Raw genomic sequence first — 18,209 nt, 5'->3', positions numbered from 1 at the left:
GCAATGGCTTCAAAATGGCAGAGGCAGGTTTAGATGAGATATGAGGAAGAAATTCTCTACTGTGAGGGTGGAAAGGCCCTGACACAGGTTATCCAGAGAAGCTGTGGATGACCCATCCCTGGAAGTGTTCAAGGGGGCTTCCAGCAACCTGGTTTAATGAACATGGCAAGAAGGCTGGAATTAAATTATCTCCAAGTTCCCTTCAAAGTAAACCCTTCTGTGATTCTAAACCAGCTAATCCTTTACACAGAGTCCTACAATGCATATTGCTTTTACACTCATTATCAAGATTTTACAGAGATTAATTTTTCTTCTCTTCTTAAGGTTTTCTGAATGTATCTACATGTGCACACTTTGTAGTCTCTCCATAAACTGAATATATAGAAACAGCTGCTGAACACACTCCCACCTCAGCTCTTGCTTATCTCTACAGACTCACAGAAAAACGCCTTTAGAAAACCTGTGATAAGAGCATACCATCTATCCAGCCTTTAACAATATGAAAAGGGAGAGGAGAATGCAGACCATTTTCCCCTCATAGAAGTTTATTAATTATAGTGATCAAAGCTTAAAAAGTTCAGTGGCATTTATGTTGTTGGAAGTCAGACATCCAGACTGGACTTATGCTCATTGTAGCACCTTGAATTCTATTAAGCAGCTGAATGGCATTTTGGGAATGTGGCAAAGTTTCAGCCTGTTGCACACTTGCAGCTTCTACAACAGACACAGTCACTCACTGAGCACCTGGGGTTTGCAAACAAATTGAACACAGACACTGCTGAAGGGCTCTCTGCTTGGGATAGAGTACAACAGGACAAAACAAACATGGACTGTGGAGAGATCTTCTTTGCAGAGGTGTTGTAGTTGTCCAGCGACAAAAGCCTTCTGAGCTACAGCTAGAAATGCAGCTCTCATTACCATCACAGCCAGCATATACATCCACTTAATTCAGCTAGACTTCAAATAAGAAATTGCAATTACCAGGGCCTTACAAACATCAGCAGCTTAAGGAAGATGAAAAGCATCTACAGAATTAAGTTTGTGACCCAACTACCAAGGACAACAGGGTTTTACTTCTAAATGCCTTCTTTGTCTTTACTGGTAAGGTCTTGTCTTAAGCCTTCCTGATGATGTATGAGCAAGTCTGGGGAGAGAGGTTTCACTCATGTCAGAAGTCCAAAGCAAGCTGAAGATACACAGGTACATAGGAGCAGCAGGGAGGAAAGGAGAGAGCTCCTGCTACCATTGCTGGAATGCCACAGTGAACAAGAAAAGTTGTCCGTGTCTGAAAAGGGCAAGTTTTGTGCCTCTACTCCAAAAAGAGAACCTGGAAGATCACAAAACCTACAGGCGACTAGCAGACCATGCCTCATCTCAGTTCTTGTGAAAGTTACGGGGAAAAAAAAAAAAACAACAAACCAAAACCAAAAACCCCCAACCATTTCCAATCTTACAAAGGTGACTAGGAACAACCAGCCCAGATCTGTCACATGCAAATCAAGCCTGACAACATTGCTTGCTTTCAGTGATGAACTGTCTCTGAATGGCAGGAGCACACTGGCAGCCCCTCATGCCAATAGCAGTGAGGTTTCTGACATTGTCTCACTTGTGGCCAAACAGGAGACATGGACTGAATACAAGATGGGTTAGGGACTGACTAGTCAGGCTCTAAGAATAATGGTCAGTGGATCCAAAGCTTCCTGGTGGCCAATTACAACTACTGCTTGTCTCCAGGAATGTTATCAACTCCAACAAACATGTCATCTTCAACCATCTCCACTACAGAACACACAGAGGGCAAACTGGTGGAGTGCTTGATAAATGGGTGTCAGAGCTGCCATTCAGAAAAAATGACAAACTGGAGAAATACACCAAGAACTTTATGAAACATAATCAAGGCAAACACCAGGGCCCAATATCTGGCACAAAACCACTCTAGCCTTTAGCACTGGTTGTGGAATAACTGGCTAGGACCACCACTGCAAGAAAAGATGCAGAGGTCCTGATGGACAGCAGGTGGGACATAAATCAGCAACAGCTCTCACAGCAATGAAAGTTAACCCCATCCCAGGCTGCATTAGCAAGACTAAAGGCAATGGGTTGAGAGGAGTGATTGTAATGCTCAGCACTCATGCAGACTCATCTGGAATACTGAGTCTGGTTTTCAGGTCACTCCCTGCCTCCCACTAAAAAAGAGATGCTGACAACCTGGACAGAGTCCAGAAGGCTGCCACCATGACAGTGAGCTGGCTGGAGGATTAAAAAAAAAGTCCAAGAGAAGCTGAGAGGGGCAGGTTTGTTTCTGCTGCTGCAGAAGGCAAGGCTCTGGGAGCTGGAAACAGCACAATCTGATAAAAGCTTTCTACCACCGAAAGGTGAAGGTCACAGATAAGAGCCAGCCAGACCTTCCGGAGTTACAGAGCAAAAAGGAAGGACGCTGAGTTGACAAGTGTCACTAGAGAAAATTCCAGCTGGACATAAAAAAAATATTTCAATCAGAAGACTTGGTAAGCGCTGGAACAGCAGCCCAGAAAGGTGACAGAATCTCCACCCTCAAAAACTTTCAGAACTTGGCAGGACTCTGAGAAACTCAGATTAGCTTTGAAGCTAGCCAAGGTTCGAGCAGAAACCTGAATTTAACACTGTCTGCAGAAGTACTCTCCTACCTTAATTTAATGAATTCATCTTTGCTAACTCAGACATCAAATACATTTCCATATGAAGATCTGAATGACTATACCAGATAAGACCAAAAATCCCCTCTCTGCCACTGTCTTTTCTCTGATGATATCAGAAAGAGGATGGCACTCGAAAAAAGGCAAGAACAAAGTTACTGATCCAAAAGTCTCACTAGACTTCTTGAGCCAGAGATGGGAATTTAATAATGGGAATTTAACACCACAGGGTGTTTCTCACTCACAAACTCGGGCTGCTGTTGACCTGAGTTTTAGCACTGCAACATCCTGTTGTGAGATATTTCATAGGCTCAGAACTATGTGAAGAAATACTCTTTGATTTTGACTTTTCAACTGACTTGAAACCCTTTTGTTCTTGTTTTGGAAGCAAAAAAGGGAACCCTCTCCTTCTCCTACATACTTCTCACATATCTTCATATTGGAGAGACTCTTTGAACCATTCCTTGAAGACAGACATTCCATCTCTCTAATCATTCTCACCCTTCTGTAGCCATCTTCCAGTTCTACTAAACCCTTTCTCAAGATGAGAGAAGGGAGGAATTAAGAGTAACTCATACTACTTGAGAGAAGAAACCATGGATTTTAACTGCTGTGTACTGAGTTCTCCATTCTCCCCCTTCCCAACACTTCTGTCCTGTGTTTGTTAACATTAACCTGACCACCCACACAAAATATTCACTATTAGTCCTGAGATCCCACTGACCAATGATGATCACTTCTAACTCAGTTATTATATATATATAAGACTAAGATTAATTTTCTTTCCACCATACCTAAAAACTGTATCACACTGCACTTATCTATACTGAATGTAATATATTTTAACACCCATTAAGTCTCTCACTATTTTTTTCTCTAATGGTTCACACTTTGGCTACATCTGTAATACCTCAATGATCTTAGTATCATCAACGAAACTGCTTCATCTCAGCACTTACATTTTCTCCCAGGCTGTTCAAACAGCTGAATATCACCAGGATGCCAGCAGAATCCTAACACCAATCTTCCTCCATTAGAAAAGCTGGCTACTAAATCTTGATGTTTGTTTTTTATCTTGCCCAGTTCCTTATCTGCATAAGGACTTCAGTCTTTCTTGCAAGAGTTCCTGGTAAGGCTTATCTCCAAAAAACATTCAGTAATATGAATAAACTATCAACCAAGTCCACCTCACTGCCCACTTCAGTTTTTTAAAAACAACTCCAAGATCTTTATATGGAATGCACTTTTTAAAAGTCACATTAACTGATGTACATTATTCCATAGTGGATTAGTCAGGATACTATTTCTGCATCAACAAGCCATTGGCTGGAAGGGAAAAATCAATTACGTATGTTAAAAATCTGACTAAAATTTTACTTAAAGTAGAAGCATGGAAACAGTCTTCTACATTGTCTTTCCTCCACAGCTATCCAGCAAAATCCCCAGACTACTTCAGCATTTTAATCAGAAAATTAAGAGGAGGACTCAACACAGGAGAAAGGGGTTTCTCCCAAAACAAAAAAGCTTTTTATAACAAGTGTTACGTGCTGCATTTCTGCTCCTTTGGAGGTGTAGGATGTTAGGCCAAAGTCTAATGGCCAGTGTGCAAAATTCCAAATACCACCTTGATGCTGCCCACAAGTTTTTCTAACTGGTACAAGACCAATGCTGAAAAACTGAATTACACATTTCTTTCATGACTGAAGTTTTGAAAAAAATGTAAGCCTTTATTCTTCTCCAAATCTTTAGCCTTACATTACACTTTCAGCATACCAGTTCTCACACTACAACACTGGCCAAATTCCTTCTTTACTTATATAGATTCAACCCTAAGGAGCTCCAAATAAAAATGGAAACTAAAACACAATCACTTTCAGATCACAAGATTATTCAAAATGTTTCTAGCCCACAGTAACTGCATGGATGAAACTAGTTCAGATGTACCAGAAAATAGTAAGAAACAGTTTGTATAGCTATCATTTGGTTATTGGAAATTAGAGTAAAAGTGAGACTTCAAAAAAGTCAATTGAAGGAAGAAGTATTTGGTTATATAAGTAAGATCATTAGCTATTCTCCAGACTCCTGTTAACTTGAATTTTCCAAGTTTCTAAAAACTAATTTTTATAGAAAACAGTACAGACAACAGAAACAAGCATCATTTACACAGGTTTGCAATTCTGTAAAGAACATCCATTTTCTTTCTGTACTTGATATAAAGTACTTAACTGGGTCTAACTGGTACAAATTCCTACAGAGGAAACTTTTAACTATATATCCTGACTTGACAGATCTCTGTGTGCATCCTCAGTGTTAAAGTATCTTGGCTGAAAGTAACTCCTTCCCACATAAAATGTGATTTTTAAAAAAACATAAAAACCTACATTGTGTATCTTTTCAAATTAACTCAGTCACGAGCAGGAGGGAATTAAAAATGGATTTGTAAAAATCTTATCAAGTACATGAAGTCACAAAATTAGGGGGAAGAAAAAAAAAAAGAGTTTCAAGAAATATAAAATAAAAAGAGTCCTACCCGATTAGGTGGGGAGAACCATTACAGAACTATGCTCTCCTTTCAAGGGGCAGAAAAATGGTGAGCTTCCTCTCCTCAACTGTGTTAGCTTATAACACCTGAAAAGCACCAGAGATTTGTATGAATCTACAGGTCTCCAAGACAATTCTGTTGAAGACTTTGAGCTATAAAAAAGCTTTCTTCAAATGCCCTTACATGAAATTTAGCCTGGCCAGACAGCTAGGGAAAACAAGAGAGGTGCAGTGATGAAATTACCTTTCAAAAAACTAAAAGCAAAGACAACTTAGCACTACTTTAGGCAAGAAAAAGGAAATATAGGAACATGTCAGAAAAATTAAGCATCTCCTGAAGAGTTTTAATAAACAGTGTCAAGAGAAAAACGAAACCTCACAAGAAACACCTTCAAGCTTCAGGTCTTTTCTTGAGACTAAATTATAACACCATGCTCACCACTTCAACAAACAGAAAAATAGAGGACATATACCATATATGATGCCATAGAAAAATGAGGCAGGGTACAATAAACTACTGAAAATTTTCCCTCAAAGAAATAACAATTAAGAACTTCAATGGAGAATTACTGAAATTCTGTATTTTTATATAGTTCATTTTTTCCTCAGCGATTCTTGGATCACTTCAGACCAGAGTCAGCATCATTATTTGTGACTGGACTTTTCTAAAATGTAAATGATATCAGCACCTCTTCAGTGAGCTCTTCTGATTAGTAGCTCTTATCAATTCCTTAAAATAGTTTTTCCTTGTTCTAGGCAAAATAAGAAAAGGAAAATAAAGTTAAAAGAGTAGTAGTATATTTGAGGAATAGATGGCTTAGAATAATGTCTAGATTTAGGTTAATTAGATAAAGTATTAAAATAAAATCTTGAAGAGATATAGAGCCAAATTAAGTAATTTCATAAGCCTAAAAGCAGTTGGAGCCAATTTGGATTATTAAAAACCAGTTCTTTTTAAAAACAGTTTCCATGTTTTGGAAGGGTAAAGCCTAGTAGCTTGCCTTAGTTACAAAGAAGTCAGTTTCACAACTCAGGAAGACAGTTCTGTGTATTCCAGAGCAGCTGTGTCTCAACAGAAACCATCATTATATTATTCAAAGCTGCTACTTCAATACAGGAGAGAATGAACAGCAGAAATTCTTGGGCTATCCATCTGCTATACACATACTTAGTCAACAGAAGCAATCACACTCCTTCAGAATATTATCCTGTTACACAAACTGCAAGTAACTTATTTCTGAATACATTATCAACTTTTGAACAAAGCTTCCTACAAGAAAATTAAGTGCTTTACAAAGCGATTTTACAGTTACAGAAAATTGTCTTACATCCTTAGAGAAGGAAGTTGACAGCCATTTTAGAGGCCTGTCTAGAACTACCCTGAGGACATCAGAGGCCTTTCCAAGGCACTTGTTTATAGCTGCCATCCTGCACTTAAAGCTCACAAGAAATGTCTTTGCTTTTCTTCTTTTAGTAGGAGTACTAAAAAGAACCTAAGCATTGCTTCCTGGCCAAAGCTAAGTTGCAAAGCTAAGGTCACTCAGCAGGTTTGTGTCCTGAGCAAGTCCTTCCATTTGTTTTGATCCTTCTCTCTTCTCCAAATATTTGTTCATTTTAATCACAGCATCACCTCTTTACCTCTTTAAATGAAAGAGGTCACTGTCCTTCTGTGTGTTTGCACAGTCCAGACACCATGATACTGGCTAGAGATCCCATTTCCAATCAAATTGCTCCCAAAATAACCTATTCCAGCCAAAGGGACAGCATTTCTTGTAAGACAATTAAGCATTATTGATTCAAATTAGCAGACCCATATCAGAATATATGAATGACCAAAGTTCTACTCAATGTATCATCTGTTTTACTTTCATTTTCACTGGTATACAAGTCCAATTAATCCACAGAGCTCTTAAAAAGCTGAAGTAAATCAAAAGAAGTTGAGAAGTAGTTAAATTACTATCAAAATAAAAGTATCTTAAAAACTGTTTTATTTAAATCAAATATCACATATTGTAAGTAATCAATTACTTTGGCATATTTCACATTCTGGGTTAGCAAATACTTCCCACATAGTGTGTCTTCAGGCTGTAGGTTGTGGGAGGCCAAGTGTACAATTCAGGCAGCTTTTTGACTTAACAAGGACTGATGGATGCTGTCAGTGTGCCCTTCCAGCAAATCTGCCAGAACAGTACTTCCCTAAACCTGTGAGCCTGAAAGGCACACTCCTGTGCTGGTTATACAGGAACTACTGATTTGAAAGACAGTGGGAAGATGCTTAGGGAGCACACCAAGTAAAGCATTTTCCTCCTATTGCAGTAGCTAGGAAATGTTTGGAGGTCATCTTTACTCATTTCCCAGCTCTTGAAAAACACTCACTATGCTAAGACTCAAATCTTGTCTTATGTCAACATTTAAGATCCAAATGTACTAGCTACCACACAAACATATTACACCAAACATACACAAACCAAACTCACAAGACCACAGGCCACTGTCCTGTGAAAACACTACAAATCAAGTATGGTGCAAGCAGCAATTGCAACATCAGGTAAGTGTTCACTTGGAAGATACTAACAGGAGATCTTCTGTGAGATGTTTGAGAATAGCTTTCTTCAAGTATTTTCCTACAGGCACAATGGGGTACTAATAACCAAGCAACAGCTCTAGGTCATGACCACACTGTTACTGTCTTTTACTGTGTTTTCTTCCTTCATAAATCACTTTAAAATATATTTTATAGTGAGTGGGCAGGGGTGGAAAAGAAACCAATGAGCCAATTTCTTCAGCTACTGCACAATGTCAAACTTCTTACAAAGTGCCAGTGTTAGCTTTTTCTTAAAAGAGTGTTTTTAGAACAGAGTGTAGTGCAGGAAAACAACAGCAGTAGGAAAGATTTCACACTTGTTTGCTGACACACACACACCATGTGTCAAAACAGGAAGTGCATTATTCAGCAGCACAGGAACGCTCGGCACGGACACTGAACACACTTGGTGAGTCAGAGCATCCAGGTTGAAGATGGATTTAGTGTGAGAAGTGTTCATGATGAGTTAGTGCAGAGCTGTCACCAACATCCAGGCTTAGCTTATTTTGCCAACCTTCTGTCTGAAAAGCACTCAGATAATCCAAAAAGGTGCCTATGAGAGAGCTGGAATGGGACCGTTCACAATAGCACATAGTGACAGAACAAGGGGGAATGGTTTCCAACTAAGAGGGCAGGTTTAGATTAGATATGAGGAAGAAATTTTTTTATTGTGAGGATGGTAAAATACTGGCACAGGCTGCCCAGATAGCTGCAGATGCCTCCTCCCTGGAAGTGTTCAAGGCCAGGCTGGATAAGCCTTTGAGCAACTTGGTGTAGGGGAAGGTGTCCCTGACTCTTACAGGAGGGCTGGAACAAGATGATCTTTAATGTCCCTTCCAACTCAAGCCATTCTATGATGCTATCATGATATGTATTTGTATTTTCTTACATTGATGTACAGACAGTGAACTAAATGTTACAAGTTGTTACTTCTGTCTGAAGTCCTGCTTGAACCACTTTCACTGAACAACTTTTGCTGCTACCTGTTCAAAGTTTTGACAAAAGTACTCCTGACTCTTAAAATTAGGTTCAAAACCAACTGCAAGCTTATAAACATGGGAAAAGAATAAAGTACTGCAACCAGTTATGCAAAAAATTAATCGTGCACTTCTGCCTCACTGGATAAAAAGTTGATTGTTCAGATGTTTGACATCTCCATTAGTGACCTGGATGGTGGATCAGAGTGCACCTCCCCAGGCTGCAGAGGACACAAAACCAGGAGGAGCTGTCACTATGCCAGGTGCTTGTGGTGCCATTCCATGGATCTCACTGGGCTGGAGAAATGGGCAAACAAGAACCTCATAAATTCAATAAAGAGAAATTAAAGTCTTACACTTTGAGAAAAAACAACTCTTTGGACCAGGTTAAGCTGGAGTCAACAGGCTGGGAAGCAGTTTTGCAGAACAGAGTCTGGGGTCCTGCTGGACAAATTGCCCATGACAGCAATGTGCTCCTGCAGCAAAGGCTACCAACAGTACCCCAGGCTGTGGGAGGAAAAACACAGCCAGGAGCTCAAGGAAGGTGAGCGATCCTTCCTCTCTACTCTAAGTGGAACTTAGACCTACCCAAAGTGCTGTGTCCAGTTTTGGCTCCCCCATCCAACAGAAACATGGACACACACTGGAATGAGTAAAGAGAGATCACTACCAGACTGGAAAATGTGACATGGGAAAAAGGGCTGAGAGGGCTGGGATTGTTCAATCCAGAAAAGGCTCAGAGGAAGCCTTGTCAGGGTGTGTGAATGAATACCAGGTGGGGATAACAAAGAAGATGGAGCCAGACTCCTCTCAGCACAGTGCCCCATCAAAGTACAACAGGCAATGGGCACAAACTGAAATACAGAAAATTTCCTGTCAACAAAAGATTACATTATTTTAGTACCACAACAGCAGTCAAATACTGGACTAGCTTTGCCAAGAGAGGCTGGAATGTCCATCTTGGGAGACAACTGAGAACAGTCTGGCCATGGTGCTGAGCAACCTGCTCCAGCTGACCCTGCTTGGAGGGCAGCCTACTGGACTAGACTGTCTGCAGAGGTGCTTTCTGTGGACTCAGGGCAGACACAACATGCACTTCATATCAACCCAGTCTCCTACATGTTTCCCTGTAACAAGAATGGCATTTCCATGAGAAATTAGTATTTTATTAAATCTGCCTGACAGAGCTGCCAACAAAAGAAACTAAACAGTAGCTCTGAGAAGGCACTGACATATCCTGTGCTTCTACAACTCTCCTGTTGCAACTTTTTTTTAGAGCAGTAGCAGAGCTGTTAACCCAAACCTGCTTACCAGCAAACAGACCAGAACATTTTCAAAAGTGATCATTCCTGCTTTTGGGTCTTTCATCTTCCACTTTTGGGGTCTTAGCCTATACAGCTTGCTATCACTTTAATAATTATTCATACTCTAAAGATATGGATGAATTATCCAGCTTCCTGTCATCACTTGTTTATTATTTTCAGCAAAGAACTCTGATAACAATGTTTGCATTCATTCATTTTCAAATTGTCAGCTTTCATCTTACATGCTCTCATCTGAGACTAGCAGAATTCCCCATCAGTAGGATTAAAAAAAACCAAAAAAATTCCACAGCAGTTTGGTAGAAGAATAGCTGACAACCTTCTTGTCCTTGAAAAGGGACTGGAGGGAGCAGGGGGGAATATTCAAGAATTGTTTTGTATACTTAAAGAGCTTCTCTAAATTCAGCTGAAGAACTGTATTTACTTCCTCTGAGCTGAACTGCTGAAGTATTCCCACTCCAGCAGCAGCCACAATTCAGCTCTGGAGCAGGGATTTCCCTCTGCAGTTTGAAGCACTCTCTCACATGAAAAGCGCTGTGTGGAACACACTGTAAATGTAGATCTATTACACAACTATTATCTAGTGATGCTGGCATGAGGAAGCTAGAGGGAGGAAACAGGAAGGATATAAATACAAGTCTGCAATCTTTTATATTTTACTCACATAAGGGAAAATCACCAGTGTCCAGAGCTCCAAGAGATACATCTGAGCTACTGTGTTGGTGAATTAAAAAAAAACATTGGTACACATTCATTTTACACACCAATTAAATAAACTGGAAATAAAAATTCAGAGTCTCAGTCCCACAGAAACCTGTAGGCATCATCTGACTTCTAAAGATCAAAATGAGATTTCATATCAACTTACTTTAGTAGACTTTAGCCTTAGTGTTCATTTCTCTGTGCTGCTTTTTCACCTCCACCAGTAGAATGTTTTGATATATGACTCACAGCTAAGAACATTTCAGAGGACACATTCAAAACATTTGAGCAGACACTGTTCTGGCAGGTTTTTTTAAACAATGAAAAATGTTACTAAAGATTACAGGAACAACCCAGGAGTTGAATGGCTGCTGGGAAGAGTCAATAAACATCACCTTTGCTTGGAAATTAGGAATTTCAGTGCAAGGGTGTCTCACCCTCTTACTATTTAGCTTGCTAACTTTACAAACAACATTCCATTCTGTTATGTATATTTTTGTTAAGGTATTTTAGGGGAAAAGAATGCTTGTGAAAATAAAATAATTAGTCCAAAATATTCTCTACCTTTGAAATGGCTGGCACCTTGACAATTCATCTTAAGTCATAAGCACCAAAACAAAAAACTCACTGATCCTCACTGCCAGTAATTTTTCAGGAATGTAGCAACCAAAGCTGTGGTAACAAATGGAATATACCTAAAATGCAGTCTTAAAATGATCTTCTTAATATTAAATGCCTTCACATTGTTCTGGCTATGGAAAGTGCCAGAGAGCTCTTTACAGCGATTTTAAAATTTAAGCCTGATGCTGTCAGGTTCAAAGTACTTCTGGGTGACAGAAAGGAGCCTTCACATGTAAAAGGGGAATCAACACTTTGTCCTTCTGCTTCTCAGACCCAAGCAGAATGGAGCTGGTGGAGGAGGACATGCACAAGAAGAACATGGCCAGAGAACATGCAGAACCAACACTGTAAAGGGCACACAATGCTCGGCGTGTGAAGGACAGCATGATCTCAGCACAACAAAGTTGACTTTGCATAAACATCTCCTATAGACGGCAAAATGTGGACACCCTGACACTAGAGATGCTTAAATGGGCATTTTGCAATAGAGATCCTTCTCCCAGGTCCCTTCCACAGTTGCTGCTATTTATGTAGTAAACCTCCTGTATATACAACACAACACTTCAAACAAAGGTTCCCGTTGATTCCTATGAGCATCATCCTTGCAGTTCAACAGTTCTCGGAGGCACTGAGCGCTAAGGTCATCGCTGAGTCCTTCACCTGCCTCACAACACCTGCTTAAAGCCCAAGACCACCTATGCAGCCCTGGGAGACCTCCATCCTGCAGGCAGATCCAGTATCTTAAGGAACAGCTTTTACCAAACTGCATTTTGCTTATTCACCTCCACAGCCCTCCAGTACGTCCAACCCTTTTTGTATTTTAAGCTCATCTCCATCTTCGGGGGACCAAGCAGGCAGGGAACCATATTACACCGCCACCTCCACTCCCTCCCCTTTAACACGTTTCCTAACAACGCCACGTAGATGCAGATAATCATTTGGGATCAGCACTTCAGGCACTCCTCGGTGCTCCTGAGGGAGCACATTCCACTCACACGCCCCAGCCCCTCTCCCCCAGCCCGGCTCCGTCCGAGCCCACTCCCCCCTCACAGCACCCCGCGAGTACAAGGACCTCACTTCTCTCCCAGCTCCTTTCCAGCTCTTTTTGTGTCCCCAGCGTGGCCCGGGGGCCTCCCCCGTCCCCTCAGGGCACGGAGACACCACGGAAGAGCCGCGTATTCCAGGCACGTCCCTCTCCCTCCGCGGAGGGGGATGGGAACAGCAGCAGCGGAGCGGCACCAGCCGAGACGTCAAGCGGAGGAAAAACGAGAACAGGCGGGAACTACGCGATAGGAATCGCCCCAACCTCCATCCCACAGCCCCGGGCTCCCGAGGCGGGGAGAAAGGGGCGGGGGGAGGAGAAGGGGCTCCCCCTCAGCGCTGCTCGGGCGGGACGCTGAGGGCGTTAACGCGCTCCCCCCGCGCCGGGGACGGCCCGGCACCCACCTTGAGAGTGGGGTACTCCTGCACCTTCAGAGTCATTGAGAGCTGAGCGGCTGATTCCTGCACCGCCATCTTGGATCGGGCACCGGCCGCCTCCCCCCTCCCTCCTTTCCCTCCCGCCCTCCTTCCCAGCGCGTCCCGGCGGGAGCTACCTACGGCGCGCGCGGCATGCCGGGAAACGGCGCGCGCCCCGCCCCGGCCCTCATGGACACGGGCCGAACCAACGCCGCGCGCTCCCCCCCTCCTGCCACCCCGCGCCGCCGCGCCTTGGTACGCTCCGCGGGGGTGGTGACGGAGGGAGAGCGACGGCGCGCCGGCCAATGAGGGGCTGCCTTCCCTCACGTTCCTCCACCGTGAGTGTTGGCACCGCCCAAGAGCTCGGGGAGCCTCTCCTGAATGGGCAGGGGTGTGGGAATGGGCGGAGCCGCGGGGATGCGCGGACAAATCAAATGGGATTACGGCATCGGGATAGGCGGGATTTGGGGGGGTTATGGACACCCAGCCACTCAGTGGCGGCAGAGAGCCATTTCCTATGACCCAATCAGAACAGATCTGGGGCTCAGTGGGTGGGGCCTAAAAGTAAATTTTGCTGGTGACTTCAAACGGCCGTTTTAACACCCCCGAGGTGTCCGGGAAGGGGAGGGGCGGGGCGTGGGGCGGGACGCAATGTGATCGACAGCGCCGCCAGCCAATGCTGTAGCCTCTCCCGTTGACGGGCAGGCTGCTGAACCAATGGGCGGTGCGCCTGGGGAGGGCGGGCGGAGCGGCGGGCGGCGTGTGGCTGTGTGTACATCGGGAGGGGCGGGGCCGCCCCCGTGAGTTCCGCGGGGCGGAGGGAGCGAGTGGGAGCCAGTGAGGCGGAGACGGCGGGAAGAGGTTTAAATAGCGGAGACGGCGGCAGCCCCCTGCCCGCGGCTCCCCGGGCCGGCGCCGAGTTTCCCCGGTGAGCGGAGGCGTGGGGTGGGCGCAGCTCCCGCCGCAGCCGGGCCGGTCCCGCCCGCCCCGCGGGGGACGGGGTGGGCAGGGGGGGGCGGCTCTGTTCGGCCGCCGGGGGCTCTGGGGGTCCCTTCATGGGCGGCGCTGCCCTCGCAGCCGCGCCGGGGAGCGGAGCCGGCGCCGCCGGGCGCTACAGGTGCGGAGCTGGGGCTGCCCCGTCCGGCGCTCGGTGCACCGGCTCCCGGCGGGATCCCGGCGGGCTGGGGATCTCCATGGCTGCGCTCAGAGGCTTTGCGTGACCCGCTGACCTCTGGCCGGTGCCTGTAAGGTGACAAGCACCGGTTTAAGCGAACAGTAATTCCTCTGCCGGACGTACGTGAGTGTTTCTATTAAAAAAAAAAAAAAAGGAAAAGGGATGCGATCCTGCAGAGTTTCTACTTGTGTATGTGTGTGCAAGGGAATAAAACCGCTCTTGGAGTGTCAATCCTAATATTAAAGCTGCTTTCTGGGTAGTGTCTCGGTGTTCGGCTCCTCGCTGTGACCTGGGCACCTCAGAGTGACACAGGGCACTGGGACAGACCTTCAGCACAGCGAGCTTGCAGAGGAAGGGAAAGGTGCCCAGAGCAGCTGCCCGTGCAGTAAATACAAACTTCACTCTCTTGCTGAAGTCGATGTCAAAAGTTTAGTTTCTTGATGCCCTAGCAGTAAATGTGCTTCAGGCAGTGTGCTGCTTGAGTTTGAAGCTTTAAAGAGAGCCCAAACCCTGTACTTATCAATAATTGTGATGATTTTTTTGCTTTCTGAATATTGCGGTTATGTTTTTACTGGTCTGCAGAAGACTGAGAGAAAATAAGCACCAATGCTTCCAGGAGGAGCAAACACATTTAACTTTCATGGTTTGAAAGAGCAAGTATGTTTCTGAGAATACTTGGTGGCATTATTTCTGATGTGCATAGACCTCATTGCGCTGAAAGTATCTGTCCATCACAAAGGGATGAGGATAAATAAAAGGGAGTGTGGGAAGTCCTGTAGCTGAGTATTGGATTCTCTTTGGCTCTTGACTCTTTTTGCTGATATTTACTCAGAGCTGCCCTAGCATTCAGCCTTGTGCTGACCATAACCAGCAAATGTGTGCCTAAACATAATTTACCAAGCCCACACCAGCTGCAAAGCCTTTGTTTGAGAAGTGTGTTAGTAAAACTTTTGCGTTAGTTACACCTGGGATTAGCATTCATGTTCAGACACGATCTTGGGACCAGATCCTGCAAGAGGATTTTTATAAGGGGGATTTTGACTCCATTAAGGCTCTGTTCAGGGAATGGTTCACCCTGAGCTGCTTGGGTGGAGGATCGAAAACTTTGCTCAATTGTTGCTGTATTTACAAACATAATTATGTGGCATTGTAAAATATTCCTGTTCTTCCTGTCTGTCTTAAGTATCCTGTAAGCTAATATTTAGAAGGAAATTTGCTCTCAGTATTCCCCATGATTAATGGTACTGAGCAGCTTGAACCTGGCATACCTTAACTCTGTGATGCCTATAGGGATTGAAGAAGTGTGACTTGCCATGTAATTGATCAAGTCATGTATGTATTTGTCCAAGACACTTATTTGCAACAGGTTTTGTTTACATGTAATCTCTTCATAGTCCTTTCTGATAATACAGTAGCTAGTTTAATGTAACACAGATACTCTGTGGATACAGGTTATGTGCTCAGACTGTATCTGTCTTTAAAGTGGAGGGTTTTTGGTGAAGCTTTGTCAGACGTTAGTAGCCAGAGCTAAAGAGGTTGCTTGATGGAACAGATGGCCAAGCAACCATCATGTCAGAGAAAACAGCATGCATTCGTGTATTCTTAGTTTAACACAAGAGGGAGCATGTCTAATCTTTAACCTTTAAATATTGCAAGTTCAGGGAGAGAGCTTGAAGTGTTGAGTGTCAACTAATTTATGTTTAAGGCTCCATGTGCAAATATTGATACAACCTATGCATATTGCTGGCATGTTTTCAGCTTTGGGCTGCAGCTGTGGATTTATAGTGTAAATGTTGGCATGATAAATGTGGGGATGAGAACTAAGCTAATGATCTTTTGATGCTGTTAAAATGTGTGGTTTCCTGCTAAATTAAACAAAATATTTATGGCTATTGTTATTCCTGGGTATGGTCATTAATGTACTAAAGTTGTACTTTTTTCTTAAATATTAGGTTAATATATGTCTTCTGCTTAACCTACCATACAAACTTATAAAGCCGAGTCTTAATTTAATTAAATTTAATTTAATTGCCTATATACCTTTGCATTTGGAGTTCTTATAAATCCTAATATTTTATTCTTCAGTAGGAAGTATGAAGTTGGATCTACTAAGAAGTTTTGTACTGTGTCTTCTTTATTTTTTCCTTATCCCCTGGTGTCATAAAAGGAAAATGAAAAATCAGCTTCCATTCTGTATTTCTTGGTACTGTCCAGTTGAATCACAATGTGTTAATGTTTGTCCTTGTTCAGTGTCTGGTTAATGTGAATTAGCAATTAGTTTAACTTAAGCAGTGTGCAGAGAATACTCCAAACCTTTAGGAGAACTTCACTCATTTGTTTCCAGTAGCCTTCCACTTTGCTCCAGATTAATGATCAGAGGAAAACATCTGCCTACCATTAAACACTGCATGCAAATGATGTATCTTTCAGGAACATAAACACTCTGTGTGTTATTTGGTGGAACAGAGCAGAAACCTCAGTGCTCTGCTTTCATACACTGAAGAAAACTGCCGTGGATGGAGATTTTACCACACTTGCTTCTCTTTCCTCTCCGTGGCCATTATAACCCCAGTGCCAGGTGGCAGAGTTGGGGGTGTGTGTGTCACCATCATTCCTTGTATTTGCAGACCAGACTGGCCTGAGGCAGGAATGTGAAGGCCTGTGCTGGTTCTGGTGGCAAGGAGCACAGGTTGTCCCACTGTTCAGTAGAGTTCTCTTCCTCTGAGCAGGTGGGTGTGCTGGTATTGTTCATTATCATGGATTCTCCATGTTTCTTGGCTATTCCTTATCAATCAAGACTTGTGCTTTGGTTTTCTTGCCCAGCAGGCTTAGGCTGCTGCACAGGCTTTACAATAAAGGTGTCTTTTTACTTTAAAATAAAGTAGCAATATGCCTATATAGTTCATGGTTTGGAGGTTTTTTCCTTCGTTTTGTTATTGTAACTTTAAACATAACTGAAAAGCATCAGTGTAAATGGCTTGTGTAAAAAGTTTTATTTCTGTATCGGAGTTAAAAACCCAATTGCCAATAGGAAAAACCCAACAAACAAACAAAAGAAAAAGCCCCCACCACCAAAACCCTGCAATTATCAACAGCAGCAGTGATTGCCCTGATGTGTCACTGCTTAGAGTGTAGTTGTAAAGTAGTAAATACAGATCAAACGCTTTGTTTCCTTGTTTTAACATGATTATAAGGACCCTTTCCTTATCCAGGGAAAGTGCAGATGCCCTCAGCAGTTTGGGTTACCAAGTTACCATAATGAATTGGGGTTGAGACCTCAGTAGAGGCTGTGCTGGATCGTCCGTGGGAGCATTTTCTTATCTCTGGTACCAATCTGGCACCTTTCAGGCAATGTGCATGTAGAACTTAGAAATTATGCCATGTTTATGCAAATCGGGTTTCTATGTTAAGGTATGTTTTATATTGCTTTTATTAAAAAAAAAGAAGAAAAAAAGGAGGGGACATTCACAATGTAGGTCAAATTCTTGTGAAACCTCTTAAAAAAAAAAAGACTTGTATTTGCATAAAAAAAGGCATGTGGGACTGCCTGAGAAGTGCACAGACTCCTGTAACTTTCTGAATGGTCTAAATGGGTGATATAAAATGCAAAGGGAAGGGGGTTTACCTGCAATGCTTTTGGCCATAAGCATTTTTTCTTTCTTTTTCCTTTCTGAATTACAGCCCCCTGAAAATGGGGGGTTTTAGAAAGAAAGTGCTGACACAGCCTTGACTACAGAGCAGTGCCCTGCTTGCTGCTGCAATAATTGTCCAGGCAGTGTTTTCTGCTTCCCTGCCATTTTGCTTTACATTCCTCCAACCCATTCCATTTTTAACTTTCCGAAAGTTTGGTATTATTGCGAGCCCCCGGCGTGTGTGCAGCCGCCGGAGGAGCGAGGTTGGCAGAGTAGCATGGACTTGTTAATCTCAGCCTGATCTTGTCAGCAACATCAGAGCAGAGGGAGAGGGAGACACACACAACTCCGGCTGGGGCAGCGCTCCAAAGGTTCGTCTCTTGTTTTTTATGCCTAAATCGCGTTTCCGTGGGGAAGTGCTGGCTGTGCGGAGCGCGGGGGCTGCGCGCCGGGGCCGGGGTTCGGCCGCGGTGTTTGTGTGCCGGGGAGGCTCCGGCTCCGAGCCGGCCACCGTGTGTCTGTG

General features: G+C 43.5%; 2 protein-coding genes across 7 annotated transcripts in view; one reads left to right on the top strand and one right to left on the bottom strand.

The window, feature by feature from the left end:
- The window catches only part of MAEA (macrophage erythroblast attacher), a 49,241-nt gene extending 36,158 nt beyond the window's left edge, over positions 1–13,083 (bottom strand). For 2 of the 5 annotated variants that reach the window (XM_030947174.1, XM_030947170.1), the window contains exon 1: positions 12,869–12,983. In XM_030947174.1, the coding sequence (XP_030803034.1) occupies positions 12,869–12,937 (69 nt within the window). In that variant the 5' untranslated portion in view covers positions 12,938–12,983. The other 3 variants (XM_030947171.1, XM_030947172.1, XM_030947173.1) reach the window with 3 other exon arrangements.
- A 616-nt stretch (positions 13,084–13,699) lies between these two features.
- CTBP1 (C-terminal binding protein 1) overlaps positions 13,700–18,209 on the top strand; it is a 235,946-nt gene continuing 231,436 nt past the window's right edge. For both annotated transcript variants that reach the window (XM_030947038.1, XM_030947037.1), the window contains exon 1: positions 13,700–13,808. The gene's annotated coding sequence lies outside the window, so the exon portion shown is untranslated. The remainder of the gene's footprint in view (positions 13,809–18,209) is intronic.

This window comes from Camarhynchus parvulus, chromosome 4 (assembly GCF_901933205.1).
Source record: "Camarhynchus parvulus chromosome 4, STF_HiC, whole genome shotgun sequence".
In the NCBI taxonomy this organism is placed as follows: domain Eukaryota; kingdom Metazoa; phylum Chordata; class Aves; order Passeriformes; family Thraupidae; genus Camarhynchus; species Camarhynchus parvulus.
The sequence above is the reverse complement of the archived record's forward strand: the minus strand, read 5'-3'. Positions and strand labels throughout refer to the sequence as shown.